Source organism: Pteronotus mesoamericanus, unplaced genomic scaffold (assembly GCF_021234165.1).
Source record: "Pteronotus mesoamericanus isolate MK-2021 breed Mesoamerican mustached bat unplaced genomic scaffold, CSHL_Meso_final scaffold_507, whole genome shotgun sequence".
Lineage (NCBI taxonomy): Eukaryota > Metazoa > Chordata > Mammalia > Chiroptera > Mormoopidae > Pteronotus > Pteronotus mesoamericanus.
This window is the reverse complement of record NW_026555319.1, coordinates 3,350,473-3,368,515: the sequence shown is the minus strand read 5'-3', so window position 1 is coordinate 3,368,515 and position 18,043 is coordinate 3,350,473. Positions and strand designations below refer to the sequence as shown.

The 18,043-nt window shown below is 43.3% G+C and overlaps 1 protein-coding gene across 1 annotated transcript in view; it reads left to right on the top strand.

Moving 5' to 3' along the window:
- KNTC1 (kinetochore associated 1) overlaps positions 1-18,043 on the top strand; it is a 51,207-nt gene that overhangs the window by 20,001 nt on the left and 13,163 nt on the right. The window contains exons 28-47 of the mRNA XM_054594396.1: positions 52-151; positions 617-751; positions 1,279-1,398; positions 2,923-2,995; positions 3,844-3,911; positions 6,457-6,743; positions 7,134-7,306; positions 7,732-7,829; positions 8,130-8,268; positions 8,492-8,548; positions 9,012-9,175; positions 10,003-10,107; positions 10,461-10,589; positions 11,157-11,273; positions 12,318-12,427; positions 13,460-13,661; positions 15,222-15,311; positions 16,872-17,043; positions 17,134-17,192; positions 17,335-17,551. Of these exons, the coding sequence (XP_054450371.1) occupies positions 52-151; positions 617-751; positions 1,279-1,398; positions 2,923-2,995; positions 3,844-3,911; positions 6,457-6,743; positions 7,134-7,306; positions 7,732-7,829; positions 8,130-8,268; positions 8,492-8,548; positions 9,012-9,175; positions 10,003-10,107; positions 10,461-10,589; positions 11,157-11,273; positions 12,318-12,427; positions 13,460-13,661; positions 15,222-15,311; positions 16,872-17,043; positions 17,134-17,192; positions 17,335-17,551 (2,615 nt within the window). The remainder of the gene's footprint in view (positions 1-51; positions 152-616; positions 752-1,278; positions 1,399-2,922; positions 2,996-3,843; positions 3,912-6,456; positions 6,744-7,133; positions 7,307-7,731; positions 7,830-8,129; positions 8,269-8,491; positions 8,549-9,011; positions 9,176-10,002; positions 10,108-10,460; positions 10,590-11,156; positions 11,274-12,317; positions 12,428-13,459; positions 13,662-15,221; positions 15,312-16,871; positions 17,044-17,133; positions 17,193-17,334; positions 17,552-18,043) is intronic.

The window sequence follows — 18,043 nt, the reverse complement described above, 5'->3', positions numbered from 1 at the left end:
GTATTCCATAAAAAAGATAATCCATGTTAATACCAGTACATTTCCTTCCAGAGTCAAGTTATTACAGGAGAGTTACAAACTAATGGAGATGAAAAAACTTTTACGAGGCTATGGAATAAGGGAGGTGAACCTCTTAAACAAGGAAATAATGGTAAGTGCACTGGAGAGTCTTTCAACCCCTTTGTTCCGTTTCTAATGCAATGTGGGAAGTTTAATGAGAAGTTCATATTCTTGAAGGTACTAGAGCTAGGCTCACCACTGCTTTCCTTTTGTTAAACAGAATGTTAATTGGGTGCTTAATTGTTTATTAGCGTAGAGAGGACAACAAATGGTAAATTAAGAAACTAAAGGAGTATACTAAATGATTGCATCATGCACCTTAAATATATACAATGTTTATTTGCCGATTATACTCTAGTAAATCTGGAGGGAAAAAGAAGTTGGGCAGGACTATCATAAAATTCAGAACGTATATTATTTTTTAATGTTTTTATACAGCTTAGTTTTTTTTTGCTGACTTATTTTAACTTAATGAATACTTTGCCTTAGGAACAATTGATTTCTGGGTTCTCTTTGAGATTTTATAACAAAGAAATGCATATTTTGTCTGTTTCAGAGGGTGGTCCGATACATCCTCAAACAAGATGTCCCATCTTCTTTGGAAGATGCTCTGAAGGTGGCCCAAGCGTATATGTTGTCTGATGATGAAATCTACAGCCTAAGGGTTATTGACCTGATAGATAGAGATCAGGTGTGAAAGTGTTATATTGTCCTTCCTTTCCTGTGGTATCTTTGTTAGAGAAATCCTTAAAAACTCAGAACAATCAAATTATCCAAATAGATTAGAACAAGATGAAGTTAGACCAAGATAAGAACATTGGATGTTAGACTGACTGTGTTTTTGATATGTGTAGGCTCTTTAAAAGTATTTTGAGACTAGCTAATGGATGTTTGTACCCTTTGGTGCTTTACAAAACTCAAATTCATGTTTTATATTTTCTGTGGTACCATTGATTCCAGAATAAGATGTGGACTTTCTGTAATCTTAAGTATCTTTTTTTCCCTGTAGTTCTATAACTATAGGATTACAAAATATAAAGAGACGTGTTTTAATTTAATTTGTTTGCTGCCATCAACAGAATTTTCATATTTTTATCTTACCATAATCTAGTTTTCAAAATGTCTTTTTATTTTTCAATAGAAAAGAGAGAGGTAAGTCCAAACTGTTCTTTGCACAAAGGAACCAGCTGTTTTCCTTCCTTCCCACACTGGTTATAGGGTGAGGACGGCGTCCTCTTGTTGAGGTCTCTTCCTCCTGCTGAAGCAAAGAAGACAGCGGAGAGAGTCACCACGTGGGCGCGACTGGCGTTACAAGAAGAGCCAGAGAATTCTAAAGAGGTAAGATTCCCACTAAATAAAATATAGGTAAATCCAGTTAAAAAATATTTTATTTATTTATTTTCAGAGAGAAGAGAAGGGAGGGAGAAAGAGAGGGAGAGAAACATCAATGTGCGAGAGGACTATCAGTCAGTTGATTGCCTCTCACACGCCCCCAGCTGAGGACCTAGTCCACAGCCCAGGCATGTACCCCAACTGGGAATCAAACCGGTGACCTCTTGGTTCGCAGGCCGGCGCTCAATCCACTGAACTGCACCAGCCAGGGGGATAAATCTGACTTTTACAGAGTAAACAATGGGATAGAAAAGATAGGCTTACCAATATGAATATCTGCTCTTCCCACTGCTGGAACGGCCTGATGTAAAAATTTCTGTGTCAGTGTACTGTGTAGAAAAAAGCGCCACGTGGCTCCTTGGGGTGGTGGCTTGAGTCCATGCTGAATGAGCCAGGCTCTGCAAACCGGAAGGATTAACTGAAGTCTTTGTTGTGCGTAAGGAGTTTCCCACGCTGCTTTGCAGTGCAAACAGTGTCCTGCATTGCCGGGACAGAGTCATCACCATCCAACAGCAGTGCAGCCACAGAACCAGTGTGAATCTAAGCTACCCTGGTACACCAGGACGCAGGGACAGTCCCGAGAGTCGGTTTACTTCACAGAGGAAAGGAGCCAAATACGGAGACTTTTAAAGCTTTAGAGATAAATACCTCCCATCCTCTCAGCAGTCCACTTCAGTCACTTTTCACTTTAGGGGAAATGAGGTTTTTGGTTTTTGGGGTTTTTTTTAACATCTAATATTTATTGCGGTCTTATGATCATGCAGTGGGCATTACGTTAAATATTGCAAATGAACTGTGCACTTTCTCTGAGCTGTGAAGTACGTTCTTATAGATTTAGTTCAGACGCGAAGATCTTTAGGTAAATGCCTCTCCCAAGGTTATTAGAAGGTGGCAGAGCCTCAGCCAGGACCCTGGCACTGAAGTCTGGGTTCTTCGCCGCCAGCCTGCGCTGCGTCCCGTAGGAAATGGTTTTGTGTGGACGTGGCCCTTACAGCCGTCTCATCTTTACACTAAAGCTTTTCCCTGTTTGGTTTTTCTTGTCTCTTTTTTAAAAATATTTTTTAGTCCTGAAGATAATGATTTGACTTCAGTTCTCTAGGTTAAACAAGCTCAGTTCTTTTTAACTTTTCCAGAGATGTTTTCCAAATGTTTTTCCAAATAATAAGCAAAAGCTATTAAAAAAGCAAACAGACAAACACCCAAGCGTCTGTCGCTGAAAGGTGCATACTCTGTGGTATCTCTAAACCATAACTCCAAGGGCTCACACTGGTGATTTTTATGTTGAGATTCTATATGATTCAATTTTGACCCATTTCTTGGTTCCCGAAGTCCCAGTAACACTGACCTCTCGGTTTTTCAGCAGGTTTTATGTTTTTTTCTGATCCCTTAGTTCTCATGTGTTTGTTATATGTGTGTACTACCGAAGTGCCGAATGTGGCCGTCGATTTCATTTTGCATATTCCTTTTCAGGACAAGGCCTGGAGAATGTCGGTAGTGAAGACATCAGTAGACATTCTTAAAATTCTGTGCAGCCTTCAGAAAGGTAGTGTCCACTTCTGTCCCCTCGCTGTGGATTTGTTCAAACTTTATCCTTTTCATCAGGGAGCCTCAGTGCCCACTCTCATCCTTACCCACTGTTTTTCTGGCTCTGGTGGCTTTTGTTGGTCCCACTCATCTTTCTTCATGAAAAGTCTTTCTTGCCCCATTCTTTTGATCTGCAGCATAAGAGTAGATACATCTAAAATCAACATACCGTTGGTGTGTACGCTTCAGTGAGCCAGTTCCTGCTGGACCAGATTTCTCTGGTGCCTTGCACTTAGTATTCATATTTCTCCTTATCGTTTGGTTACGATCAGGAAACAAAACCCATTTAACTTTGAACTTGAATAAAATGACTAACAAAGTAACTCTCTTGGGAAGAAAAAAAGCTACAATTTCAGAAAAATTGCCAGTTCTCTTGTAACCCATAAACTTCTCTTTTTGTACCTTCCAAAAGAAGAATTAGATTTTTGTATTTAAATTGTCTTATCAATATCTCAACAGAACTACTGAAGACTTGAAATAAGAAAACCAAAGCTAATTTTAAAATGTTAGCTTTTTTTTTTTTAAGACTTTATTTTTTAGAGGGGGCAAGGGAGGAGGAAAGAGAGGGAGAAGTACACTGATGTGTGAGAGATACATGGATCTATTGCCTCTCACGCATCCCTAACCGGGGACCTGGCCCGCAACCCAGGCACGTGCCCTGACTGGGAACTGACACCATGACCTTTCGGTTCACAAGCTGGCACTCACCCCACGGAGCCACACCAGCCAGGGCAAAATGGTAGTTTTTATAAATTCTGATAAGGTAGGAGTTTGGATGTTTGCCCTAACTAAAAATTTTAATTACAGACAATCTGCAGAAGAAGGATGAGTGTGAAGAAATCTTGACTCTATTTAAAACTGTTGCCAGCTTACAGGTAAAGATGCTAAGCTACATTGAACAGTAAGATTAGTATTTGACTAAGCAGTGCACTTGACGTGGATAGTCAGCCCCACCTTCTCAAAGTTTCTGCACTGGCCTTCAAAGACTTTCGATATACTGGCTTTTCTTCTTTCTCTCTTACTAAAAACAGCTTTATTGAGATGTAATTCACATACCATACATTTCATCCATTTAAAGTATCTGATTCAATGGTTTTGGAGTATATTGCATCATTAATTTTTTTTTTTAATTGTGGCAAAATACATATAGCATGGAAGTTGCCATCTTTGTCATTTTTCAATATGCCGTTCAGGGGTTTTAACTGCATTTGCAATGCTGCGCGGCCATCGCCCCTGTCTGCCCCGGTCACCTTCAGCAGGAGCCCCTGCGCACTGAGCCGCACCCCCGCTCCCACCCTCCCCACGGTTTCAGGGAACCTCTAATCTGCTTCCTGCTCTCTCAGTCGCACTAGTCTGTATATTCCATGTAAGGGGAGTCATATAGCATTTGTCCTTCTGCACCTGGCCGTCTTTACTTAGTGTAACGTTTTCAAGTTCATCCATGTTGTAGCATGCAGAGACCTCCAGTCCTGTTTCTGGCTGAACAGTATTGCACTGTATGGATAGGCCCGATTTTGTTTATTTATCTATTGTGAACATTTGGGAAAAACTTGGCTTCTTTCCACTCTTTGGCCCTGTGAATAGTGCTGCACTGAACACAGATGTACAAGTGCTGCAGGGGAATTGCGGAGTCGTGTGGTAGTTCTGTGTTAGTTTTTGAAGGAGCTTCTCTCTTTTAATTGTATTCTAGTTTATGCTTTTAAAATATTTTGAATTAAGTTATTTTTATAGAGTACTTATTTAACTCAGAGGGCCCTGAATAATAGCCAACACCAGTTACTCAGTGCGCGCCCTGTGCCAGGCGTCCCGGGCACTATGTCATTGCCACAGTAGCTCACTGTGGGGTGTCGTTACCCTCTTTCACAGAGGAGGAAACTGGGGCCCCGCAGCGCCTCGACACTCTGCCCGAGATGGGGGGCTGGCTGCGGATGCTGGCCCAAAGGCTGCTGCTTACTCCTTTGTAGTGTGTTACGTATTTCCCTACGCAGGTTTGTTCTAGACAGTCTGACTTTCTTAAAAATTAATTTCTGTTAACTTTGAATTGATTAACTGCCCTAAGATTTCAGATCTGAAAGTAATTAATTTTATTTTGGCTCACAGGCCTTCCTAATATAAAAGATTTTGTAAATAGAAGGGCTGACAGAGTTAAGGGACAAGTGTTATCAAATAGAAAATTAGGTAGCTTAGAAGATCTCTTTGTGAAGACTTAAAATTAACACTGGCAGATTTAACTTTCAACTGTCCTATCTCAAAGTGTATAAAGAAGAAATAATTGACCACAGTTTATTGGGCATGTGTTTCTCAAAGTACAGCCCATGGAATCCTAAGGGTCCCTGAGACTCTCAGGGTGTCCATGACATTAAAACTACATTGACAGCAATAAAAACTTATTTGGGTTTTTTGTCCATAGCCTTCATGATGTGATAACATCATTGCTCTGAAGGCTAATGGAAGGTGCAGGTTTATAGCCCCTTTTGCTTTAAAAATTTCTCAGTTTAATTTCTGATATGATAAGTGTTGATAGATATCCCCAAAACAAACGGGCTTTGGGGTCCTCGATACTTTTCAGAGTGTCAAGGGGAGCTGCACCCAGGAGTTTGAGACCTACTGTATCAGACAGTCATGTGTCCGTGAAGAGCACCTGGTGGCGGGGGAGGGGTGGCGGGGGGTCAGCATATGTTAACTTCCTCATATTCTTAAATGTAAGACACTGTAAAGCAGTGGTTTTGAACCAGGGCAGAGCCACGTGTGTTTATCACGCTGCCGTTTACTGACTGTTGATGGCATCAGATCCGGTGGGCAGAGGTCAGGGCGCTGTTGCACATGCGGCGCGCATGAGGCAGCCCCCACGAGGCAGCCCCCCACAGCGAGTTCTCCAGCAAGGCCGAGCCGCCCTGCCCCAAAGTACGGCATTGGACCGAAGGGCCGCCTCGCTCCCGCCACTTCTGTGCCCTCCCTGGGCTTCTGTGGGGGCTGTTTCAGGTCTAGATCAGCAGCCAACCAGGAGTTAACAGAAAAGAGCAAAGGCCTGGGGTAGAGTCGCCCAAACCTAGCGCTTGGCCCCCCTCCTTCTCTTCAGGACCCCCCACAGTTCTGGCCCAAAATGTCAGCAGCGCTGAAACACCCTGGCTTACGGTGGCGTCTTCCTGTTTTCTAGGCTTGTTACAGTATTGTTACTTTCATAACTTGAACTATGAAGCCTTTCTTTTAAATTTTGAATTGCAGTTGACATTCGGTACTGTATTAGTTTCAGGTGTACAGCATCGTGCTTAGGCATTTATATGAAATCTTAAATCCTGAATTTGCATAGGAGTCGTCTCTGAGGAAGAGGGAAGAAAAAGAGGTTTGAGACATCCCCAGGGTTTGTTACAGTGGACGAACTAAACAGACACGGGGCTTTGTCTTGCTTTTCTGCGACAGGAGAACTTTGAGGTCTTTCTCTCGTTTGGAGATTACAGCAACTGCGCCCTGGTGGCAGAGCTCCGAGAACAGCACATCAGAGCCCAGGAAGCCGCCCAGGCTGAGCTCCCACCCAGGAGCTGCGTAGGGCCGCCGGCCGCCGGCGAGGAGGGCCCGGGCCCCAGCGCCGAGTCCAGGCTGCACCGGCAGGCGCGGGCCCTGCAGGTGTCCGATCAAGAGCTGGAGGCCGAGCTGACTTGGAGGGCCCTCGCTGACGGAAATGTGGGGACGGCGCTGAAAAGATGCAGGTGCGCCTGGCCCCCCGCAGCCCCTCTGGAGGGAACATGTGCCTTGTTTACTGCTGCCGTGGCCAGGGTAGGGCCAGAGACACTTGCAGTTTCACCTGAGCGACTCTTGGTTTCTCACCCTGGGAGCCTAATGGGACTTCTAGGTCAGAAAGGCGGAACACAGAGGACGGCTGACTAATGCTGGGTATAGTGAGGCGACCTACCCTTGGGTGAAGGTCACCTTGCACTCCGCCTGTTAATGGTATCCCAAATAAGCTGAAAAACGGAGCGAACTATATACTGTGAAGTCATTTTAGAAGTTGGTGGTGGTTATATATTAACCTAAGAAAGGCAAGCGCATTTGTGCTCGATATAAGTATTCTAACTCGCGACGCTTCCTTTCTTCCAAAGAGACTTGTTTAAGTATCACTGCAACCCCGACACTGGGAAATTGCTGTTTCTGGCATGTCAGAAGCTTTGTCACATGTTGGCGAATGACGTCCCGATGACAACTCCTGTGGGACTAGATCTTCCCTCCGAAATACACGATCTCGCGTGCCAGGCAGCCACCATCTGCAGTCCAGGTGACGAGATTTGTAATACGCATGGATCGATGTTCTCTGGTTCACGTCATACTTGTCTCAAATGCTCTCCCTTCATATTGGACATTGCAGTTGAGAGAAGAGGTTGTATTCCATTTTACAAAGAGACGATGATAATCAATTTTCTGTGGGAGTTATTGTTTTAAAATATTGCCATATAGTAACGATGGCATTTCTGACCATTGACGACGTCTCCGTTCGTAGGACTGTGAAATTCCTCCCCTACCCACACTTGCCAGCCGAGCTGTAGACAGCTGCCGGCCTGCATCGTGTAGGGTTATGTGGAAACCCCTCTCTCTGCTTTGTGGCCTTCCTTAGAATTTTGAATGATAATTATTAGAAGATCGTTTTCAGTATTCTAAACACAAGAAATATTAGTTTAATGATTTCTCTCCATTCTCTTTCAGATTTCTTACCAGATGCTTTAGAACTGTGTAAATACACGTTAACAGCCGTAGAGCTGTCCAGGCAGTGCCAAATGGGTGACGGTGGGATTCTGATGAAAGCAAGTTGCTTTTGAACTTCTTTTCCTTAAGCAAAAGCCCTGATAATCCATCATGCATCACTTGCGCATTGGGCCTCCAACGCAGCATCTCTGGACATTGTCCCTATCTTAGAGGACAGTCTAATTTAAAATGGCAGGCTCATAGGCCGTCAGCCAGAAGAAATAGGCTACACTGTTGTATTTGACCATCAAAACTGCATTCAACTCATATCTCTGATTCTGGGTTTTGCGTGGTGAAGATAGTTTTGGGTGTTTTGGTGTCTACTTATTAGCACCTTTTCCGTGTGATTTGGTCTTTAGACTTCTTTTGGGACTCACAAAGATCCCTATGAAGAGTGGTCATATGGAGACTTCTTCAGTGAAGATGGGATAGTCCTCGAGTCGCAGATGGTGCTCCCTGTCATTTACGAACTGATTTCATCCCTCGTCCCTCCAGCTGGTAAATCTCCTTCATGTTGTTATTTTCTGTGTGTTTCTACTTTATTTATGCAAATTTAAAGTAGAGGTTCGGAGCTAGAACTACACACGATAATACGGATGAAGCCCCCAGGTACCATGCTGACCAAAAGAAGCCGGACCCACAAGAGCATCTGTGTGATGTGACTATGTGCTCCGTGAAAGAGTTATTTTAGTTAGTGTCATTAATTTGTTCTTTTTTGTAGAAAGCAAGAGACTTCCCCTGGACTTTACAAGTTTACCATACTGCTCCATTAGCGAAGGTATTTGACACTGGAAATGTACACCATTATATTATGATTTTGTAAACATATAGAAATTCCTTGAAATTCTGGATATGAATCTGACTTAATGTTCTTAATGTAATTAGTTATTACTTACACTGTTATTTTTCCAAAGGGTCAGAAAATGGTGTCATTCAGCTTTCTAGCCTAAACATTTTTTAATGTGTTCATAAATTTTGATCTTTCAAGTGGAGAAATGATTTCCCCAGCTAATGATTTAAGCATCTCAAAATAGGCAAGTTACAATCAAAATACCTCATGATCTAGCGAACTTAGAGATTTTCTGGCTTAAATCAAGCGCCATGTTAACTCTCTCATTTACTAACTTTGAGACTGTTACCTGCGTTGAAGAAATATGCTCTCCCTGAAAACAGTGTCCGATGATATGATCTATCTTTGGTTAAAAACATCTAAATATTGACACACCCTTATCATTTCCCAGGAGACGGCCTTATTTTACCCAGCATGAACTCCATCTCGGCCCTGCTTCAGAGCCTCCAGGAATCCAGCCAGTGGGAGCTGGCCCTGGGGTTTGTCGTCCGTGCCTGTGGCACCTGCCTTCAGTACTCCGTGTCCAACTTCATGGATGCCAGCCTGAGTGAAAAGGTGTCGTTTTGAGAACAAATACCTTCATTTTGAGTGAACACAGACATAGAAGCAGTGCCAAACAAAGGAATCTGGAGGCTACTTTTCCCATTTGGCTCTGTAGCAAGGAAATCGATGATTTGTCAGATTTAAGAAACATTTGTTGAGCATCTACAAAGATTCCAGTGGTGTTCTGGGTCCTTGCACACATTTCATACTCAACCCTTATAGCAACCCTGAGACTCTGCATCTTGCAAATGAGGAAACTCCCATGTTGGGAGGTAAAATAAGGTACCTGAGGTATTAGGGTTGCAATAAGTCAGCCTTCTTAGTCCGAGCCCAGGGATCCCATTACATCAAAACTCTGTCTGCTGTTCGTTGTGTGGCCCAAATTGTTATAATTATTACCTGAAGGCATCGTGGACAGATTAAATTCTAGGAGGCAAACTACCTGTCGATAACTTGCTTTTGAATCTGGTCTCAGGGGGTGACGTTCATTTCTCCTAGTCTGTTGCTGTTTATTAAAGGACAGTTGTTAAAAACCAGCTTTATGGAAGTCTAGCTTTCAAAATTAAAATGCATGTATTTGAAGTGTGTCAGCCAATGTATTCGCTTTGTCAGCAACACCACAATCAAGACCCAGACTCAAAGGTACAGACCAATTTAAAAATCAAGACGTTTTGCCCTTTCCCAGCCAATTCTCCCCCAGCCCCAGCTTTCTGTCATTATAGATTAAACACCAATTCTTCTGGCATATAATGAATTTTTGAAGTTCCTTAATATTTTACAGAAGTTTTCAGAATGATGCATAGAAGTGGACCTCACATGTCTTTTGTTCTTCCTGAAAGCTGTTTGGAGAGGCCTCATTAGTGAAATCAAGGCAAGTTATCATGGCGTTGAAAGAGAAAGCCGTGCCGTTCGTCAGGGGAAACGCTACAACCCTGTTGCACAAAGTGAGTATTTGTGCTTGGCAGGCTGTCCCTCCCCACCCCCTTCTAGTTGCTTCTCACGGCTCAGTGACAGTAACAGCGGGGAGGGGAGGGGAGGGGAAGGAAAGCGGTGAGACCGCCGTCCTGCCGGAGGGCAGGCAAGGGCTCTGGGCCGCAGAGAACAGAATGGTCAGGGCTGCTGTCTGTAGATTTACGGTGTTGGTGAAGGAGGTCGAAACTGTGTTCCAACAGCTAACATTTTATGGAACATTTGTTCTTTCCTAGGGTCTATAATTAAGTTTAGTGATGAGCCTTTAGAGCTTGGCATTCTGTCTGGATTGTGAAGAATTTGCTTCTCTTGATGCTTCTTCCTGTAGGTTTTTAATTGTCGCCTGGTGGACCTTGACTTGGCCTTGGGCTACTGCACTCTCTTACCCCAAAAAGACGTGTTTGAAACTCTCTGGAAGCTCATAGATAAAGCGTGGCAGAATTACGACAAAATTTTGGTATGACCTGGAAGCACACTGTCAGTGCTTGAAGTGGTAAAGACTTAGGGGAAGAAATGGAGTTGGCTTTGCCATCAGACCTTAAGACTTAGCAGAAGGGAAGTCACACTAACTCACTTGGTTCCTGCCAGCTCCTGCTTGCCTGGTGACGCATTAGGAATGCATCCAGGTCCTAAGCATCGCCCAACCTAAAGGATCGCTGGATGTTTTATTTCTTAAAGTCCACATGCAGCCATTGAACCTCACTTCTGAGGCCTACTTTAGTGTATTGAAACCTTAGACCTGTGAGCTGGTTCTTTCTTGCAGGGCAAGTTTAACAGATACAAAACCTGTCTTTGATGTGTGTGTTTTAAAATTTGCCTTTGGTGGGGGTGGTGCAGTTGCAGGATAATTAAGATTTGGCCTTTCCTTATACAGAAAAGACAGGCTAAATTTATGGCATCGTACCAAAAGCTGAATGGCCTACATATTGTATAAGTAATGACTGTGCACAAAGCAACATGTAACATTTCACATTGTTAGCACAAAGAAAAGTCACAGTTTCTATCGCTGGCTTTTGTTTTTTAGGCAATATCTCTGGTGGGCTCGCAGCTGGCCAGTCTCTACCAGGAAATAGAAACAGAGCTGAAGTTTCGTGAGCTCAGTACTGACGCCCTGTGGGGGATTCGCCTCGGTAAACTTGGTGTGAGTATTGCTCGTAGCGCCAAGAAGTTTCATCAGTTCTCGTATCTACTGAGTTAGAAAATGCAAAACATCGTTCTCCTTCACTTTTGGGGAGAAGAGGAATATGTATATATACCGACTCATAAACTTTAGGTGTAGTAAGGACACACATTAGGGCTTTCAAAGAAATAAAGAGCCTTTTGCCTCATTTCCTATTTTCTATATTTTTAAGGAAATTAAAAGAGGCTTGGCTTTTTTATTTTTTAAAGATTTTATTTACTTTTAGAGAGAGGAGAAGGGAGGGAGAGAGAGAAACATAGATCAGCTGCCTCTTATACACCCCCAACTGGGGACCTGGCCTGCAACCCAGGCCTGTGCCTGACCAGGGATCAGCCACAGACCTCTTGGTTCGCAGGCCAGCACTCAGTCCTCTGAGCCACACTGGCCAGGACAGGGCTTGACATTTTTATCAGCTTAGTTTTCTCATTTATAGGAATATAGCGAGCCTTAGTTGACATTGAAAGCATTTCAGGCCTAGTCTTTAGCCTCATACTCTCATACTACTGTTATTTGGTTAATGATAATATCAAAATTATGGACAGGTGTACCAAGTTTTAAGAACTCCTACTAAGGAAAAGTAAGTGGCCCTTATTTTTCACTTTGCAGAAACAAACAAGATCCTGTCTTCTTTACTAAAACATAAAACATTTTATTTAGTTTGCAGGTAGTTGACCTATCAGGAAGGTAGTTGTTCAGAAATGGTGTATGTTTTGGAGCCTAATTCCTATGCAGTAATGGGACCACTTATCACCAGCAACCAGACTTACTGGTGAAGGGCCAAGGGTCAGTGTGACTAAGAGATTTTGGACCAACCACCAGATAGACCTGAAATCTCAGACCTGTGGTCAGGTCGGGTAGTACGGTAAAAAAACAAGATGGAGGAGCTACAGAAGGATGTTTTTCTATAAAAAAAAAAGGAGAGTGAAAAGGCATGTCACAATGGTGTCCTTATGCTTACACAATTCAGTTTAGTGGACTTTCCTGTTTTGCTCCTTTTGTTTCCAGATTTCTTTTCAGCCAGTTTTCAGGCAACATTTTCTCACCAAGAAAGACCTCATCAAAGCTCTTGTGGAGAATGTGGATATGGACACAAGCCTCATTCTGGAATACTGCAGGTAACCCTTGAACTTCCACGGCATTTCCGCTGTTAGCCTAACGAACTGGGAATCCCTTGCCGCGGGAACTCAGTAATCGGGATGGGTGTTGCGTGTGGTCCACAGGTCTGTGATGCTTTCCTTTGCTCTCCCCAAAACCAAGTACAAATCCAGAAGCAGATTAAATTCTCTTCAGATGCCACCACTCGCACTCCCCGGTCCACGGTCAGCGTTCCTACACTTCCCACCTGATAAGCACCGCCCAGGGCCCGTGGTCGTGGCCCCGGGCTTCTCCTGCTGAGGCGCTTCGCCGCTCCCGTGACCGGGGACGGTTGGCGTGTTCTGAGCGGTCAAACCTCAAAGTCAGACCCAAGTAGGGGCAAGGGACCTTAGATGGAAACTCAGTGGAAAGTAGGATTTAGGGAGAATTTTTCAAAATGTAATAAGTGAATTAAAAAATTAAAGACTAGATGTTACTTAATAAATCCTTGACGGGCACGGCACTGCACCGGCTCCGTGACCAAGGGCCTTCGCAGGCGGCTTGCTCTGGAATCTGGTGCCAAATACCCACTGGCGCCACGTGCCACGGTCACCTCTCCCCAGTGACTGGTTTTCTTTCGCTTGCCACCAGGAGTCGCTGTATCGTTCTTTGCTGTGCACACGTAAGCGCACCTCTGGCCTGGGCAGAACTCAGTGTCACCCTGAGCGCAGACACCCAGTTCTACGGGGCGCTGTGAGCCCCCGGCTCTGGGGCCCCGCTGACAGCACGCGCACCCGCCCTGGGCCACAGCCCCGCACGTGTAGGCCGTGCTGGGAGCCCAGGTGCCCGTGGGCCTGTGCAGGCCCCAAGGTGGCAGAAGGATCAAGGTTGATCCCCGATTTTTGTCAGGCAGCAGTGAACTCCGCTGACAGGCGGATTACCTGGTCACAAGCCTGGACGGCGGGAGGGCGAGGCTCCAGCGCTGGGAGCGCAGACCTAGGCCTGCTGGGAGGAATTCCGCGTGGAGACGCAGGCCTTCGGGGGCATGGGGAGTGACTGACCTCCTCTCTTAGCACCTTCCAGCTGAGCTGCGACGCGGCCCTCCAGCTGTTCATCGAGACCCTGCTCCACAACCCGGGTGCCGGCCAGGGCGACGCGGGCGCGGGTCCAGCCGAGCGGCCACACTCCCAGCTGCTGGCCCGGGCCCTGGAGACGGTGCCCCTGCTGACCAGCACCAGGGAGCTGGTCATCAGCCTCAGCGGCATCCTGCATAAGGTGGGCGGGCGGCGGCTGGGGTTGTCAGGCACCTCGGGCGTCCCTTCTGCCCTTCATTATTCCATATATAGGAACAAACTGGAAACGGAAGACCTGCATTGCTTATAACCTTTACATTTTCAAGTAGTTTTAGCTTTCTGTATTTTTGATACAGCTTAATGGAGCAGTTTTTCTGTCTTTTTTAAAAAATAGAAATAGCCTCTTTTTTAGATTTTGAAAAATAGCACACATTCTTTGAAAAATATCAATTTAGAGAGAAAGGCATAAATCAAAAGGTGAAGGCCCTGGCTGGGTAGCTCAGTTGGTTAGAGCATCGTCCCAATATGACAAGGTTGCAGGTTCAATCCCCGGTCAGGGCACATAAAAGAATAAACCAATGAATGCATAAATAAGTAGAACAACAAAAATCAATGTTTCTCTCTCTCTCTCTCCCCCCTCCTTCCTCTCTTTCTCTCTAAAATCAATCAATAACTTTTTTTAGAGTGAAAATATTTAACCCACTCCCATAGATTAAAATGTTAATAGTTTAGTGACTATCTTATGCTAAACATATTATCCTGTACTCTCTTTTTCACGTAATTATACTCTTATTATGTGTCAGTAAATATCCACCTATCTCATTTTTGTCAAGTACCTATTTATTCACAGTATGGATGAAATGTACTGTACTTTACCAGGCCTTTATGGATAAACATTTAAATTGTCAATTTTGTTACTATGGATATCTTCATGCATACATATCTATAGATATAGAATTTTTTTTTTTTTTTTTTTTTGGTTAGGAGATCTGAGAGTTGGAACTTTTAGGTCTAGGGGTAGTTTGGTGGGGGGATGAAGTTAGATGGAAGGGAAAATAGGATTATAAGAAATACTCCAGTTTTATATCTTGCCTGTAGTTCAGGCAAAAATTATATATAACTTGCTCAAAATTTGTAAGTACCATAGATATCATCTTCCCACTTTGTTCAGTGTTCTTACTCATGTGACTTTGGTTGGCATTTAAAAAATGAAAAAAAACTAATGCTGTGTGAGCAGAAACAAAGAACAAAGAGAACACTTCCTTTCCTTTGATGAGCCCGTGGCGCCACGGGTGAACCCTCCCTCTCAGCGGGCGGTTAGCGCTGGACCGGCGCTCGGGGCGGCTTGCTTCCGGGCCGCACTCTGCGTTCTCGTTCTAAGAACAGGTCGATTCCTCCTCTCCTCGTCTTCCCGTCATAAGTGGAAGAAATAGAACTTTAAGATCTTAGAAAATTATGAAATTTTCATATGTTTATCTTTTTAGGGTTTTAGTACTGTAAGAGCATCTTTCTTTAGTAAAACAATATTGTCTTATCCAGCTTTTTTAAAGAAATGAGTTTTGAGACATTTTGGAGTTATGTGTGTCTACCTTAATAGAACTAATCTTAGAAAATTCTTGTTTTTAAAAGAATAATCTGCTCTAAATTGTAGAGCACTGAGATTTTAGGTTTGTAATCTCTGTACTGATGAACATAGCTGAAAAAAACCATCTACCAGTTGGCAACATCGTTTCAAGTTTTGATGTTTTTTGTTTTTATATAGTTGAATCCCTATGACTATGAAATGGTTGAAATTGTCCTGAAAGTTATCGAAAGAGCTGATGAAAAAATAACCAGCATTAATATAAATCAGGTACAACAATTACATTTTTCAAATTATTGTTTTGTTTTTATTTGGATCTTTAAAAAAATTATTTACCAGTGTCTTTTTAGACTGTTCTTTGAACTTCCCTTAAATACCACATTTTATTCTAGTTCCTTTTCTTTAAAAGGGATACAGAAGTAAGATTTTTCATGCTCTCTATATTTTATCACTTATCTTAATCCAATTTTCGCCCTACTGAGGCGATTTAAATCAGAGCGTATGGAGTCATGAGCAGACTGATTTGGAAAAAAGATGGCAAAATTGTTTGTCATCTGGGAGAAATTTTATCTGTATATAGTAGCCAGGCGTGATTCTGCTTCTCTATGAGCAGGTCGGCCCAGGCCCAGGACTCACTCAGTTCTGTTACAGTGCTTGCAGTCACTTCTTAGTTTCTTCTGAATTTTAGTCATAGTAGCTTTTATATCTTCTTTTTAAATTGGATTTTAAAACTTAAAATGGGTTGATTCGAAAGGTTATTTATATGAGCCTGAAAAAAATATAAGATAGAAACTGAAGCGAAGCACGGGCTATGGCCAGCTTGTGGCAGACCTGCCGCCCCCGTGTTCAGAGCGAGGTCTGGGGTGAGGGTCCCAGGGGCAGGGGCGGGCTACGGTCCGACTTTGGGTGGCGGGCGCACAGTGCACTGTGCGGACCATGTATCATGGAGGTGTTTACTTGAAACCTATGTAATCTTCTTAACCAACATCACCCCAATAACTTTAATTAAAGAAAATATAAAATGAAAAATAAAATCAGGCATCTTGGAGCCATCTCTCAAACTGTCTGAAGAGAGTAGGGGAGCTGCCAAACCCTCATTATAGAGCACCCCTCCAGCAGCGGGGCTCCGTTAGTTTTGCCCAGTGTAATCTCCTTAATGACCATAGAAATCACGGTTTAGAGCAGTGATTTTCAACTTTTTTCATATCATCAACTAATTACTAAAATTCTGCACTATACTAAAAAATTTATTATATTGTTTGCCCATCTGACAGCAAATATAAGAAAAATTTTGATTATTTCACACCAAGCAGCTACTGTTACGTTGGCTGTTGTCATTTTTTTATTTTGACAATCTAAGGGAATCTAACGAGGTCTGTTCCCCTGACCAAATAGGCAGGTATTATGTGTTTTAAAAAACTCTTGCAGCGTCCTGGCTATTGTGGCTCAGTGGAGTGATTGCGGGCCTGTGAACCAAAGGGTCACCGCTTCAATTCCTGGTCAGGGCACATGTCTGGGTTGCGGGCCAGGTCCCCAGTTGGGGGTAGGTGATAGATAACCGATCGATCGGTATTTATCCCTCTTTCTCCCCTTCCTTCCCCTCTCTCTAAAAATAAATAAATAAAATCTTTTTAAAAAATTATTACAGCACAGTGATTGAAAACTGCTTGTTTAGAAGAATAACATTAAAAGTAAAACTATAAAAGGTTTTGATCACATCTTGATGAAAACAGTACGGTCTCAGAAATGGAAACCTATGATAGTATAGATGATTTTAAAACACTTAGGATTAATTTAATTTCAAAGGCAAATATTTTTATTTTAATATAGGCATTGAGTCTTCTACAACACTTGAAGTCATACAGAAGAATTTCTCCTCCAGTGGACCTAGAATATCAGTATATGCTGGAGCACGTAATAACTTTGCCATCAGCTGCCCACACTAGGCTGCCTTTTCACCTAATATTTTTTGGCACAGCACAGAACTTCTGGAAAATTCTCTGTATGTTCTTTAACCTTTAACTTATGAATTTTACTGAAGAGCCAAAATTTTCTTCTGAAGCAACTCACGCTGTCCTTGTCTCCTTTCCAGCTATGGAACTCAGTGAAGAGTCCTTCCCTACACTACTCTTAATTTCTAAATTAATGAAGGTAAGAGGTGAGAACGTTGTGAGACGTTCCTTTGCCCTTTCATTAATCCAGACCCTGGGCGGAGGATTTTATGCTGCTCTCACATACAACCTGTAAAGGGGAGCCTATCAATCCTCCCTAACTCTTCTCTTCCCCTTTGAAGTTCTCTTTGGACACTCTATATGTGTCTACAGCCAAGCATGTCTTTGAAAAAAAACTGAAGCCAAAGCTAGTGAAGTTACCACAAGCTAAGTCCTCAACACTGATCACCAAGGAAATATGTAAGATCACTCAGACCATCGAATCCTACTTGCTGTCTATCGTGAACCCCGAGTGGGCGGTGGCCATCGCCATCAGCCTTGCCCAGGACATCCCGGAAGGTAAGCGTCTCCCTCTCTCCACCTTCACAGTGGTCAGCGGTGTTGCCTTTTGAGCTTGTGGTGTGTGCTTTTATAGCTTTAGGGAGAAGCGGTATGATCGTTCGAAAAGGTGTGTGCCTTCTCTCCTCCTCAGTTAAAATGGCCCCACTCAAGTAAGCAAGACCCCTCGCTGCTTGCTCGGGGGGTGGGGGTGTAGGCCCCGCCTTGGCAGTGGGGATATAAATTGATGCTTAATTCCCCATATCCTGTCATACTTCCAACAATGAGTCCTTAGATAGTCTCGTGTGATCAAACAGGTACACAAACACAGGCTCTCATTACCATGGTTTTTGTTGTAACAAAAGTTGAAAATAACTTTTTTTTTTAAATGTTCATTGGTCAGGAACTGGTTTGAAAAATAGCACATATTCACAGAATGGAATTCTATGTATTTGATTTGGAGAGATGTTCAAGATGTATATTAAGTGGGACCAGCAAATGGTGCCGTGTGTG